This window comes from Rattus norvegicus, chromosome 1 (assembly GCF_036323735.1).
Source record: "Rattus norvegicus strain BN/NHsdMcwi chromosome 1, GRCr8, whole genome shotgun sequence".
Taxonomy (NCBI): domain Eukaryota; kingdom Metazoa; phylum Chordata; class Mammalia; order Rodentia; family Muridae; genus Rattus; species Rattus norvegicus.
This window is the reverse complement of record NC_086019.1, coordinates 255,711,573-255,724,834: the sequence shown is the minus strand read 5'-3', so window position 1 is coordinate 255,724,834 and position 13,262 is coordinate 255,711,573. Positions and strand designations below refer to the sequence as shown.

Sequence of the window (13,262 nt, the reverse complement as noted above, 5' to 3'; positions counted from 1 at the left end):
TGCCAGCCTGAGAGATGGACAGCACCAGCAGCTCCATGCAGGCTCTCACCTCCCACACGGCCCCTCTCCTTGCCAGTGTGCTGCAGCCATGTTTGGAAGGGACCACTGACTGGGATTGAAGACGGCCAGCAGAGGTGCTAATTGTGACAACTGAGTGGGAGGTTTGTGTGATGCTTATCTGTCCGAGCAGAGTGACACTAAAACCCCCGACTCATTTCACAGCAGCTACCAGCAACCATCCAGGGATGGTCATGTAGTTCATTCCCAGGCCCAGCAAGATCTCACCAAGGAATAAATATTGTTTATTTTCCCAAAACAAAGTTTTGCCTAAGTCTTGCACAGGTTAGTCTTTCCTTTTGGGGGAGCTGTGCAGCCATTGCTTGATGTGTAACAGCCTTCTGTATTAGGGTCTGCTATGCTCATGTCTGAGGCCTTACCCACTGCAGGGCAGTTTGATGGAAAATGGAATCCTTTGCACCTAGGGACAATGCCAGAAAGGTCAGGGAGAGAGAACCTATATTCTAAATGTTCGTGCAGTGAGAACCTGTTTCTAAAAGTGATGAACTTGGTATTTTGGGACCTTGGCCTTTTAATTCCACCCTGTAAATTACCCTGTCTCATTGTGTTTGCACACAGTTTTTATATTCCATATATCAACATTTTGGCCATTTTAATGCTCAAATGCATTTTGATTAGGGAGCGGTTCCTAGCTAACCACAGTCTGTACCACATGATGGGGAATCTTTGGGTCCCTTGGTCATTTCGTTCACCTTCTGTCATGTTCTTTTCATTTCTCTGTAGTTGTGACACAGGATTTAAAGATGGGGACCTCTTCATGTCCTACAGGAGTATGTTCCAGGATGTAAGGGACGCAGTGGACTGGGTCCATTACAAGGTACTTAGAAGCTGCTGACTTGCTGCCTTTTCCCTGGCGTGCACTTCTGCTCTAATACTAACTTTGCAAGTGGAAATGGTGCAAACAGAGCAGAATGTTCCTCTTTTTAAAGAGAAAGTGGACGGGGCTGGAGAGACGGTTCAGAAGTTAAGAGCACTGGCTGCTTTCGCAGAGGACCTTAATTCAGTTCCTAGCACCCACATGGCAGCTCTCAGCCATCTGTAATTCCAGTGGCAGGGGCTCTGATGCCTTCTTCTGGCCTCTCTGGGCACCAGGCACTCATGTGGTACAGACATGCTTGCAGGGAAAACATTTACTCATACACACTAACAGAAAAATAAGCCTTTTAAAAACTTTTTTCAATTTTAATAAGGGATTAAGAGAAATGTGCCATCTACGTTTACTCTTGTCTGACAGTGTTCCTCAGTCTTGAGCTTCAGCTTTTATATTTTATTTTTTGCATTTCTGAAACAAATTTAGAAGAATTTTAGTATATGAAATTATATTTAACACTGTTTGTAGGTGGTGGTCCATTTAAATTTTGTTCAGTTAACTCCCACTAGTTAGTATTAGATTTATATTTACTATAAACTAATAAAACATGAAAAGTTTTAATTTTCTACTTATAATGCAAATAATTTTATATTTGAATTCTTTTTTGTCTAGCATTTTTCATTTTGGTAAACAGAATATTTGTTTAGTAGTAAGCACAAGTTTTTTAGTAGAAGTTAAAAATAGATTTATAGGTCAGGTGTGGTATATTCCACAATCCCAGACACTGTACAGGTTTAAGGCTATCCTGGGTTACAGAGTAAAGCTTTGTCTCAGACAAATAATCTTGGTTTGTGGGATGGACATCATGTCCTAAATCTGTATTTTGGGGGTCTAAGGCAGGAAGATGAGTCCAAGGCCAGCCGGGGCTATAGAACAAGAACTGAAAAATAAAAAAGAAACAAATTCCCTGGTTTTATTCTTTTCCTAGTTTTTTTTTTTTCTTTTCTTTCTTCTAGGGTTCCCTTAAGGAAAAGACAGTTGAAAATCTTGAGAAGTATGTAGTCAAAGATGTAAGTATGGGAGAGGGGGTGCGTCTGTGTGGTGGCTCTTTTTGCCTTGTAAAGACACGAAGGATGAGTCTGTCAGTCATGACGTAGACAAGGAAAGACACTGTAGCATAACCACAAAAAATGTCTGCCAGTGTGTGCGTTGACTGGTTTTCCCTGGTTTCTAAGAGACAAGAAGACTCAGTATTTACTGTTTTAGCTCTAATCATGGCAGCCAGTGGCCTCTGTGTGCATGTCACCACGAAGATTGGTGCCTTGTACTATCTAGTCCTCATGAGCTATGCGTTGGATGCTACTGTTCCTTTTTATAGATTCAGATACTTGGAATAAAGAAATGCTTAAATGTCATGTGGAAGTCACACAGTTGGGAGGTCAGTCGTTGGCCGAGACTCACACCCAAATCTTAAGCACTGCAGATGACCCACTAAACATGTGCGCAGGTCTAATGACTGAAGTGCTCTCACCTGCTTAGCAAAGAGTAGTGAGCACAGCTCTACGGCACATAAAGACTAGGGATTATTTAAATAGCTGTAGTTCATAGTAATTTTTACTAATTTAGAAACTTTTTATAATTATGCAGTGCTAATGTTTCTATTGAAGGAATGTATGTGGAGCACATGGGGAGTGTATATGTGCATTATATGTGTGTTTAACCACAACTTTCCTGTGAGGCTAAAGTCGTTTAAAACATGAAGCCATGAGCTGGCTGTGTAGTATTGACAGAGTACTTAAAAGTGTATGCGAGGTCTTGGGTGTTAGCTCCAGGACTGTTTTGTTTTGTTAAAGTTTACATGGGGTAGAGAGAGATAGCTCAGTGGTTAGGAACATTTGTTGTTCCTTCAGAACTAAGTCCTAGCACCCATATCAGGTGGCTCACAACTGCCTGTAATTCCAGCTCCAGGAAGACCTGATGCCTCCACCTGGCACCTCCACTCAGGTGCTCACACCCCACATAGATTGACAATAAAAATAAATTAAGTAAAAAAGACATCCACACACAGGATGCTAAGCTATAGTAACTCACTTTTCTATAGAGTAAAGACAGAATACAGTAATAATGTCTCCGGGTTTATGTCACCACCCCTTCCTTCCTGTCAAGCCACTACCTGCCTCCCCCCAACCCTCTTCCCTTATTGCTTCAAGAAAGACCACTGAACGGTTGGATCCAGTTTGCGCACAGGCGCCTTCCTGTGAACAGGGCTGCTTTTGTTCTAGGCATGTCAGCTGTCAGAATTGCCTTCCTTTCCTGCAGTTGAGTGGACATTCTAGGTAGCACCTGTACCTGTCATTCGAGTCTGCAAAGTTTTTGTGGAGCCATAGTGTACACAGAAGCATATGTACTATAGGGCTTGGGACGGCATGAAAGCCACCTTCTGACCCTCAGTACACTCAAATCCTGCACTTTAGAAATCACAAAGTCATCTAAACTCTTTCCTGAGGCGGATATGAGGATGGAGAAGGTCTCTTGTTGATGACCATACGCTTCTTATATAAAGCACTATATATTAATACTTTTTACAACTTAGTAATGTGTGTTTTTAAATGCAAATTCCTGGACTGGAGAGATGGCTTAGCAGTTAAGAGCACTGACTGCACTTCCAGAAGACATGAGTTCAATTCCCAGCAACCACATGGTGGCTCAAACCATCTGTAATGGGATCCGATGCCCTCTTCTGGTGTGTCTGAGGACAGCTATAGTGTGCTCATATAGATTAACAAACCTTTAAATGCAAATTTCTGAAATCAAGCAACTAATCCTTACAAAGACTGTTCCCCTGACCCTGTCTGGGCAGAATCCCAGTCTGTGACAACCAACACTGATAACGCTTTGTCACTGTCGCAGGGCAAGTTGCCGTTGCTTCTGAGCCGAATGAAGGAAGTGGGGAAAGTGTTTCTGGCCACTAACAGTGACTATAAGTACACAGATGTAAGTGTTAATGTCTGTTTGCTTACCCAGGGGAGGGTGCTGGCCTGAGGGACTGTGAAGGCGGGGAGGAGGAGGGTGGAGGACGCAAAGGACATGCGGCAGTCACTGTATATGTTTCTAAGCATCCTTTTTGGACTACTATAGTGGCATTTAAAGGTTTTAATTTGGGAAGTTACTTAAAGGGCTTATGCTAACAGAACGGCTTCTCTACCTTTTAAGAGAATTATTTATCTATAGCAGAGAAGTCGCACCCTTTCTATTACATTTTCTTGCCGTTAGAAATCCTATAATGAAAGGTGATATAATAATCTTTTAAATCTTAGAAATAAAAATTTACCACCTCTTATGTTTAAATTTTTAAAAATCATGATGAAAGGATACAGAAGGGGAACACATAAAGTCCAAATTTAAGCTCCTTACTTTTACCGATGCTACCATAGGTTAACAGTCCTAGCAGGACGCTCTGCCCCTGCCCCAGTGCTGCTAGAGAATGGCAGCACGCCAGCCCCTGGGAGTCTCTGGTTTTCTCTGAGCCCTTACTCCAGGGTCTTATCTCTACATGGGACCAGGAGAGCTGCATCGGGCTAGGTGGGTGACTGCAGAAGCACCTCGAAGTCTGTATCCTTCCTGAGAAGCCAGCCATATTTTTTGCCTGATGAAGCATTAGTTTTTAACTTCTTCTGCCATGGTTTCATAAGCTATGGAGAGAGTAAGGATTGGTCATTCTCCCACTTAGAAAGCTTTTGTGTGTCTTGAGCAGAAGTCACATGTATATCTTTCTTTTTCTGCAGAAAATCATGACTTACCTGTTTGATTTCCCACATGGCCCCAAGGTATTATAGTAATTTAATATATGTCGTTTTAAACTAAGTTACTATGCTTGCGTTAACCATGAATGAGTACATTTATCATTTTAGAACTAAAGGGAAACAAGGAGCAGGATCCCCTGGAAATGCTAGTTTTAGAAGGCCTATTGTTTAGTCAGTACTGAAAGAACTATCCCAGGGCTAGGAGAACTTAATCTCTGGTAATTAAAATATTTACTAGATAGAAATAAATGAATATTTATGTGGTCTGTCGTGAATAGGATCTAGATAAGTTTCTAAGCAGAATTGTTTGTGTTCTGAGGACTCATAGACTGAGGGTGATAGCATTTTAACAGAAACATAATGTCAACGTGACTGTTCTTGACAGTTTCTAGGCTACTCTTGAGTGTTAGGTCCAGAATGCAGCTGACATTGGTGTGTAATGGTCTTTCTGTAGTACTACTAGGCTTAGATTTAAAGAACAAAGATTACAGTGTAGTCACACACTTAAGGGTCCTAGACTTTGCCTGCTAAGCTTTAGCAAATACCAAAGTTACATTGTGTAGTGCCCTTCAGGTTGGCTTGAAAAGGCTTACACCGTAGTTCCTCTCAGAATGCATTGTTTGTTACTCAGCATGATGCCATCTTGTGATGAGCCGAGGCCACTGTTGACCTAGGACATCTACTAAGGACAGATAGAACCCTCCCCAGTTTGTCCCTTGAATTGTAGCTTGTGTCTGCTTAGCTTTTCTCTTACTTCATGTTTAAAAGTACTGTGAAGTAAGTTACTATACTTCAGAGAATAAATAATTTAGACTATTGAAATTACCAAAGCCATTTATTACTCACACCTCTCAGCTTCCAAAATACTTACTTTAAAATCCCTTGTCTTTGATGAGGTTGAGGTGAGGGATACAGTGGTGATGTGGCTTTTGTTGATTCTGTCCCACCAGCCTGGGAGCTCCCACCGGCCGTGGCAGTCCTACTTTGATCTGATTTTGGTGGATGCACGGAAACCGCTCTTTTTTGGAGAAGGCACAGTGCTGCGTCAGGTGGACACTGTAAGTCGAGGAGGTGACCATCCTTCATGCTCACCTTTCCCACAGCCCTCTTTTTAACTTGGTGCCCATAATGTCTCTTCTGAAGTTGGGAGTTTTGATCTTACCTGACCTAGACCAACAGAACACTCACTGAGAAGAGTGAGTGCTTGGGCCAAGTAGCTTCGTGGGTAGAGATCGTGATCAAATGACCCAGGATTTCAGTCTTGATTCTCTTTACCCAGAAAACCGGAAAACTGAAAATCGGCACCTACACGGGCCCCCTGCAGCATGGCATCGTCTACTCAGGAGGTGAGCGGTCTGTCTCAGTGAGTGCTGGCTTCCCTGGGGCGTCCTTAAGACTTCACTGTGAGAGTGGCAGGGTCTCTCAGCATAGTGCCACGTAACAGTTCTTCAGATGAGTCATCTCCTGAGTCATCTGCCAGTGAAAGGCACCGGGGTTAAGTTTTATTTTCACTGAAAAGATCCTTCTGTCCTCCATTGAGGGTTTGTCTCAATATTCTGAAATCATTTCGGGGTATTTTTTTCTTAAAGCCCATGTAGCTGCGTTTAATATCAAGAGTCAGAAACAGTCGAATGGAGCCAACTTAGTGTCAAGTCTGTGATAAAAACTGGTCATGGCACCCTTGTGGCTCTGAAGACTCGGCCTCTTCCATGCTGTGTAAGCATTGCACCACCGGCTGGTGTCTCCAGCCCAGCTGTGAGGCTCTGACACCGTCTTCCTGCAGTTCCTACACGGTAGAGCTGAAAGCCTTGTCCAGAGCCTTACGAAGAGTAGTGAACATTTGTCTTTAAGAAAGGCTCCTCTTTCCCATAATTATAAATTTCTTTAGCATGTAGCTGTGGGGCTTTGAATGCTTTCTTTAATATAGAAACTTTTTTTCTATTTATTTCTTTCAGGTTCATCTGATACAATCTGTGACCTGTTGGGAGCTAAGGGCAAAGACATTTTGTATATTGGAGATCACATTTTTGGAGACATTTTGAAGTCAAAGAAACGGCAAGGGTGGAGAACTTTCTTGGTGATTCCTGAGCTTGCACAAGAGCTGCACGTCTGGACTGACAAAAGTTGTAAGGACTGTCACTCTTAGTTCAAACCTTTGCCACATGTCTGTACCTTACAAGATTGCTCGGACTCGATTCTCTCAGAGAACCATTACTCAGTCATTTCACACAACTCGAGTGTGTGGGTGTCGGTGTGGGTGTGGGTGTGGGTGTGTGCGCATGCGTGTGTGTCTTGGTTAGATTCTCAGAGACCTTCAAGGTAGTGTGGAATGTTCCCCTCCTGAGGTGCATTACAGTACCAGTCTGTGAACTACGACGTCCACTTCAGTCTGAGCTCCAAGCTTCTCCAACCGTAGCTCGAGTCTCCATCCTAACACTTCCCTGTTTGTGATTCTGGGGCAGCCCCGGCTCTGAATGCTAATAACCTGGTGTGTGAAGACAGAGGCCAACGTACCTTGTGAAGCCTCCCAGGTGTACTGTGTGGTGCCCGTCCTTCAGCTGGGCTGCAGGTGGTTACATGGAGCCGATGGGCAGGCTCACCATGTGGTCCGAGTCCACCTCTCTGTGGTCAGACTTACCAACTCTGCCAGCGTGGCCCATGTTGATGGGAACTCTGGCTCCTCTACTCAAAATCTACACGCACCTTGGCCTTGCTTCCCCATACATGAGAATGAGAGCTACAGCAGTGTCTGCCTCCAGGTTGCCTCAGCTGAGGTAGTGCACATAGAAAGGAGAGAGAGATGATGACTTTTCTTCTCAGTGACAACATAATCTGAACAACCCCTCCTGAATGTAAAGACGGTAGAAGTTGAGTAGAGAGATGGGGTGGAGTTCTCCTGGGGAGCCTAGGAGCAGGTCATTGTTACTGACTGATGTTGCTCCCGTTGCCTGCCCGTTGTACACTTCCCACCCATGAAGTTTAGAAGTCCAGTTGAGCAGTGCCCTAGACAAGTCACCTAATTCTCCGTCCTTTGACTGTCAGGGCTCAGTGGGTAAAAGTGCTTGCTGCCAAGCTTGACCTGAACTCAGTCTCCAGAATCTACGTGGTGAGAACCAACGTCCACACATTGTCCTCTGACTTCACATACGTGGCATGTGTAAGCCCACACACATCCACACACAACTCTTCTTTTTTTTTTTCTTTTTTTTTTTTTAAAAGATTTATTTATTTATTATATATAAGTACACTGTAGCTGTCTTCAGATACACCAGAAGAGGGCATCGGATCTCTTTACAGATGGTTGTGAGCCACCATGTGGTTGCTGGGAATTGAACTCATGACCTCTGGAAGAGCAGTTGGGTGCTCTTAACCACTGAGCCATCTCTCCAGCCCACAACTCTTCTTTTTAAGTCAGACTATCGATTTGGTGTCTGCATCCAAGGGATTAAGAATGGATAATTTGGAAGCTCAGAATGAACACACAGATGGAGGGGGTTGAGGTCTGTGGCTTTAGGTAGGAAGGAGGCAGCTTGAAGGGGCACTGTGGTGGTTGGCAGAGTCCTTGTGCGGCGAAGGGCGCAGGTGCACTGTGTGCTTGGCTCAGGCATGGCAGACCCAGGCTGTACTTCTTGGTTATGTCTGAAGTGTCAGGAGCTTGAACATTGTTTAAAAGTCATCACTTAAAAAGTACTTTTGCTTGATTTGTGTAAAACATTTTCTTTTCCTTTCCAAACTCTAACTAGCACTTTTTGAAGAACTTCAAAGCTTGGATATTTTCTTGGCTGAACTCTACAAGTAAGTTTCCCAACTCTACAACTTAATGTTCCAAAACCCACTCTGGTCCAAGAGTGGCGAGGTGGTAAGGTGCGTTCTCTCAGAGGTCGTCACCGTGCTTTCTTCTTGTCCCAGGCACCTGGACAGCAGCAGCAACGAGCGCCCAGACATCAGTTCCATCCAGAGACGGATCAAGGTACCCAATGGGCTTGGGAGAAGTGGGGAGTCGGTGGTCAGTCATTCAGGTTTGAGTTTATGCGGGGACTTGTGTGTAGCTGGTAACCAACAAGGAGTTGCGTAAGCTGAGAGCTTTGTTTCCTTAGAAAGTGACTCATGACATGGACATGTGCTACGGGATGATGGGAAGCCTGTTCCGCAGTGGCTCCCGGCAGACGCTCTTTGCCAGCCAAGTGATGCGGTACGCTGACCTCTATGCAGCATCCTTCATCAACCTGCTGTACTACCCATTCAGCTACCTCTTCAGAGCGGCCCACGTCCTGGTGAGTAATGTCAGTTAAGACACACCACAGAAAGGCTAGGCAGATGGCCCAGCGGTTAAGAGCACTGACTGCTCTTCCAGAGGTTCTGAGTTCAATTCCCAGCAACCACATGGTGACTCACAACCATCTGTAATGGGATTTGATGCCCTCTTCTGTCTGATGTCCTCTTCTGTCCTACATGCAAATGGAGTACTCATATGTATAAACAAATACAATCTAAAAAAAAAAAAACTGTATCATAGAGTCCTATTTGCAACGAGCTTTGTGAAATGACAGGGAGATGAGACAGTTTTTGTGAAAACTATGAGTGGCTTATGTGGTTAGTAAGGAAAGATACACCAAGGTAGTTATTGAGTATGACACTGCTTTCTAACGTTACACGGACTAGTGAAGACTTCCTCTTCTGAATAGGGTGTGGTGGCTGTCACCCATAGTTGGAGCTCTAGGGACGCATAGGCAGGAGGATTGGGAGTTCAAGGCCAGCTTCAACTACAACAGACCCTGTCTTTAAAAAAAAAAAGCGGGTGTATTGGGGTACGCCTTTAGTTCCTGCTCCTGGAGGTGGAGGCAGTGGACCTCTGAGTTAGGGCCACATTGAGAGGCCCTGTCTTTTTTTTTTTTTTTTTTTTTAAAGACTTTTGTTAGTGTTAATCGAAATAAATGGTTTTATATGTATGTCCTGATTCTGGTGTTGCAGGCCTGGTTAGGGAAGTCTTAAAAGTAGAGTATAGGGTGTTCTGTTACTGACTTTCATGCTGTAGGAAGTGATCCACATAGGCGCGTCTGCTTGGTAAAGGAGAGCGGTTAGAACAGCACTCACCTTTACCACCTGCAGCCTGAGTGTTTGCCTTGTTCTAGATGCCGCACGAATCAACAGTGGAGCACACACATGTGGATATCAATGAGATGGAGTCCCCTCTCGCCACCCGCAACCGCACATCGGTGGATTTCAAAGACACTGACTATAAGCGACACCAGCTCACGAGGTCCATTAGTGAGATCAAGCCTCCCAACCTCTTCCCTCTGGCTCCCCAGGAGATCACACACTGCCATGATGAAGATGATGATGAGGAAGAGGAAGAGGAAGAATAAGGCAGACTGAAAACCCTGAGCACCCATCAAGTCTGACGGACTCGTGGGGGCAAGGGGCAGATTGTTTGGATTGTTAGGGAGGGTGGGAGGACTCCATCAGAAGCACGTTTGGAAAGTACGTTTCTGAAGGCTTTAAATAATTCTAATCATAGCTACTTCAGTTTTGTGTATCTGTATTCTCTGCAGATGGTTTGAAACTGCATAGGAAGAGCAGGTAAAGTCAGGTGGAATGCATGCAGACGGCACCATGTGGCTTGGGATGGTTTCTGTGCCTGTCGTCGTGTCATCTGGATGCACGAAGGTAGTAAAAGGTTCAGAGCAGAGGGGCTGATGGGAAGAGGAGACCCACAAATGCTGTGTACAAACTGTACCATTGCTCCAATCCCACCCGGCCTGTGCGTCACAGTTGCTCACCAGTGGAGAATACACACTTTTATCACCAAGTGTAGTCAGCCTCTGTTGAGGTCAAGTTTCCCTCCGTTAGCTTTTGGGTTTCCTCGGCCCTGGCGAGGCTGGTGCTGTGTCAGTCAGTGCCTTTGTGGGTTTCCTTGCTGTAGGACGATTCTAGACTGCAGGGATTTGAATTTGAGGCAAAAGTCCTCATCCTTGCTACATTTTTTAAAGTTGGTAGCACAAATGCTTTGTGTTACATAAAACCAATCCTTTTGGGGAATGTAGCTGAGGAGTACAAAGGAGCAGGTTCCCAGAACAGCAGCCACTGTCACAGCCAGAGCTGCCTTCAGCAGCGTGGCCTGCTCCCAGCCACAGAGACGGGAAGGCTCTACAGCAGAAGGGACAGAGGGGATGAGTTCACTCGACTGGGAAATGACCTCTGGCTCTGAATAAAGCAGGAGCCTGTAAACACGAAGGTTGTGACTTCCAACCATGACTTGTGTTGTAGAACTTGCTCTAACTTTTGTTTTCTTCCATTCTTGGCTCTGGTCACTAGGGTATTGACTGCTCTAGAGCTCAGTAAAGTGTGTGTCTAATGCTGACACTGGCCCTGTGCAGTACAGCTGTCAACAGTCATAGCCATGGTCTTCAGATGGCTTAGGGTTGGTGTTAAAATTGCTAGGTATATCTGTATCACTTTTAGTTAAAAACATGCTTATATGTACAGTGTTTCACAGGTATAAAGATTTTTTCACTGAGGTTTTAGCATTTTTTAAAAAGACTTAAGTTTCTGTAGCCCTGGTTGTCCTGGGACATGTTCAGTATGTAGATCAGACTGACCTTGAACTCAGAGAGCTGTGAGTGCCTGCCTCTGCCTCCCAAATGCTGGAATTAAAGGCATGCACCACGCCTGGCTTATTTTAAAGCACTCATTTGGAAGGTGTGGAACACAGCCAGCTCAGCACCTTAGCCCAGGCCTGCAGCCACACAGCTTCACTCACTTAAGAGTCAGTCATCCAAGTAACTGCATTCCGGCTGGAACTTATCCGTGGACAATTAATTGGTTGTTATCTCTGTTTTTAAAAACTTAGAGACTATTATAGCCCCCCTAGTTATCATTCATTCTCATTTAAATTGACATTGAGGATGTTGCTTGGGTTGACGGTGTTAAGCCCTCTCAAGCCCAAATCACCTCTGCAGGGCACGTGACAACTGCAGAGTCACCTTATGTTAGTGTGCTCCTTAGAGCAGAGGTGGACGTCACTCAGCTTGCTTCCTATGTTTTATTGTGTTGTGTGGACACAACAGTTTGTTATTGCCAGATGGCACTGTCAGCCAGGCGACTCACCAGAGGAGAGAGCGCACTTCGAGTGGCAGTGAAGAGCGCACAGTCGAGAGAACTCCTTGTTGAGTCAACTTTCTTCAGTCAGCAGGAGCTGCTAATGAGCTAGAGCTCTGTAAGGGACAGACCAGCTGGTGACCTCCCGAACGCCCCCGTCTGTGCTGGGTGGTCTGTCCAGCGCAGGTGACGAAGCATCTGTGACTGGACATTTCAGAATGTAAAACATGAACTGTCTGTCATCAGTGGACTGCCCACTTGTTTGCTTAAGTCTGTGCGCTTTAGAGGACAAGAGTGGCAGCTCCATCTCCCCTGGGAGCTTCCCTAGGGGTTCTGGAAACACCTCAGTTTTCAGGCCTTGTAGAGCATCAGAATCCAAGAATCGTTTCTTCAGTGCCAGACTACTGAGCTCCCAAGACTGGAGTGTGTGGCACTAGGGACCCCAGTGTTCCCAGTCCTGCTGGGTCTCCCAGCCACAGCAACCACCTCATGCATCCTTCCACAGAGCTGCTCTAGTAGAAGGTTGAATGTCTCAGAAACATCTGAGGCAGAGAAAATTCAGTGTTTGTTTTATACCCAGGATTCTCGTTTGCCATAGCACAGATCTGCAGAGGTCTATGGTGTAAGCTATGCCCCTTCACGTTGCTTTTAAATTTTAAAATAGAATAACAGCTACAAATCTTTAGGTCACATTGTGTATGTGCGATTACATTTCAGATTTAAAAGTAGCTTGTCCATGTTTAGATACTTATAAGTCAGACTTGTTTGTGTAACAACTTTGAAGTCCTGCAGTTTTTCTAAGGCTTCCTGGGCACTGTTAAACCCTCTGCTTACTCACCATAACTAGCCTGAGGTAGACACTGCATATTTAAGTCTGTATTAGGACAGAGACTTGCTCACACTCCCCGTTATGGAAACTGTTTAACCTCCTCCTGACGGTGGGAAAATGGTAATGAAGAGCCGTCTGCTGCCATACTCTCAAGGGCCTCCTTCCTTCCCCATGTGGTTTGAGAGTTAGGCCCTCAGTACTTAGTTTCTCATGGCATTCTTTCTTGGTGACTAGAATTAGCTTCTCTTACAGTTTTTCCTCAGAGGGAATGATTTCTAATCACATACCCTTGGGATGCCTGAGTCTGGAATCCTCACCAAAGACGAAACAAAAGCATGCGCTGTAGTGAGATGCGGAGATGATCCACCCTCGGGCATGCCAGTGAGCTACACGGATGATCTACATGCATGCGACAGCCAAAACAGAGCCCAATGATTGCAGACCCGCATTGCCTGCCAGACCCCTCTGCTAACAGGGGAACAGCACCTAACGGCCTAACTGCTGTCCAGAAAAAGCAGGAAGCAGGTCTAAACGGATATTCATTACAGAACATGCAGCCTTCTCCTCCTTGCTTTCCCCCTGCTTCTCAGCTTGTGGTAACAACAGTGATGAAGGTGTCTGACACAAGAGTAAAGGAAGAGAT

The 13,262-nt window shown here is 45.0% G+C and overlaps 1 protein-coding gene across 7 annotated transcripts in view; it reads left to right on the top strand.

Annotated features, from left to right (window-relative positions):
* The window catches only part of Nt5c2 (5'-nucleotidase, cytosolic II), a 125,489-nt gene extending 113,451 nt beyond the window's left edge, over positions 1-12,038 (top strand). For 5 of the 7 annotated variants that reach the window (XM_002728891.7, XM_063282768.1, XM_039101430.2 and 2 more), the window contains exons 8-18: positions 802-895; positions 1,906-1,959; positions 3,800-3,883; positions 4,675-4,716; positions 5,643-5,750; positions 5,972-6,038; positions 6,648-6,818; positions 8,436-8,487; positions 8,602-8,662; positions 8,790-8,966; positions 9,825-12,038. In XM_002728891.7, coding sequence (XP_002728937.1) covers positions 802-895; positions 1,906-1,959; positions 3,800-3,883; positions 4,675-4,716; positions 5,643-5,750; positions 5,972-6,038; positions 6,648-6,818; positions 8,436-8,487; positions 8,602-8,662; positions 8,790-8,966; positions 9,825-10,058 — 1,144 coding nt within the window. In that variant the 3' untranslated portion in view covers positions 10,059-12,038. Of the gene's footprint in view, positions 1-98; positions 162-801; positions 896-1,905; positions 1,960-3,799; positions 3,884-4,674; positions 4,717-5,642; positions 5,751-5,971; positions 6,039-6,647; positions 6,819-8,435; positions 8,488-8,601; positions 8,663-8,789; positions 8,967-9,824 lie in introns of those variants that run through there. The other 2 variants (XM_039101432.2, NM_001401711.1) reach the window with 2 other exon arrangements.
* Positions 12,039-13,262: the final 1,224 nt, after the last annotated feature.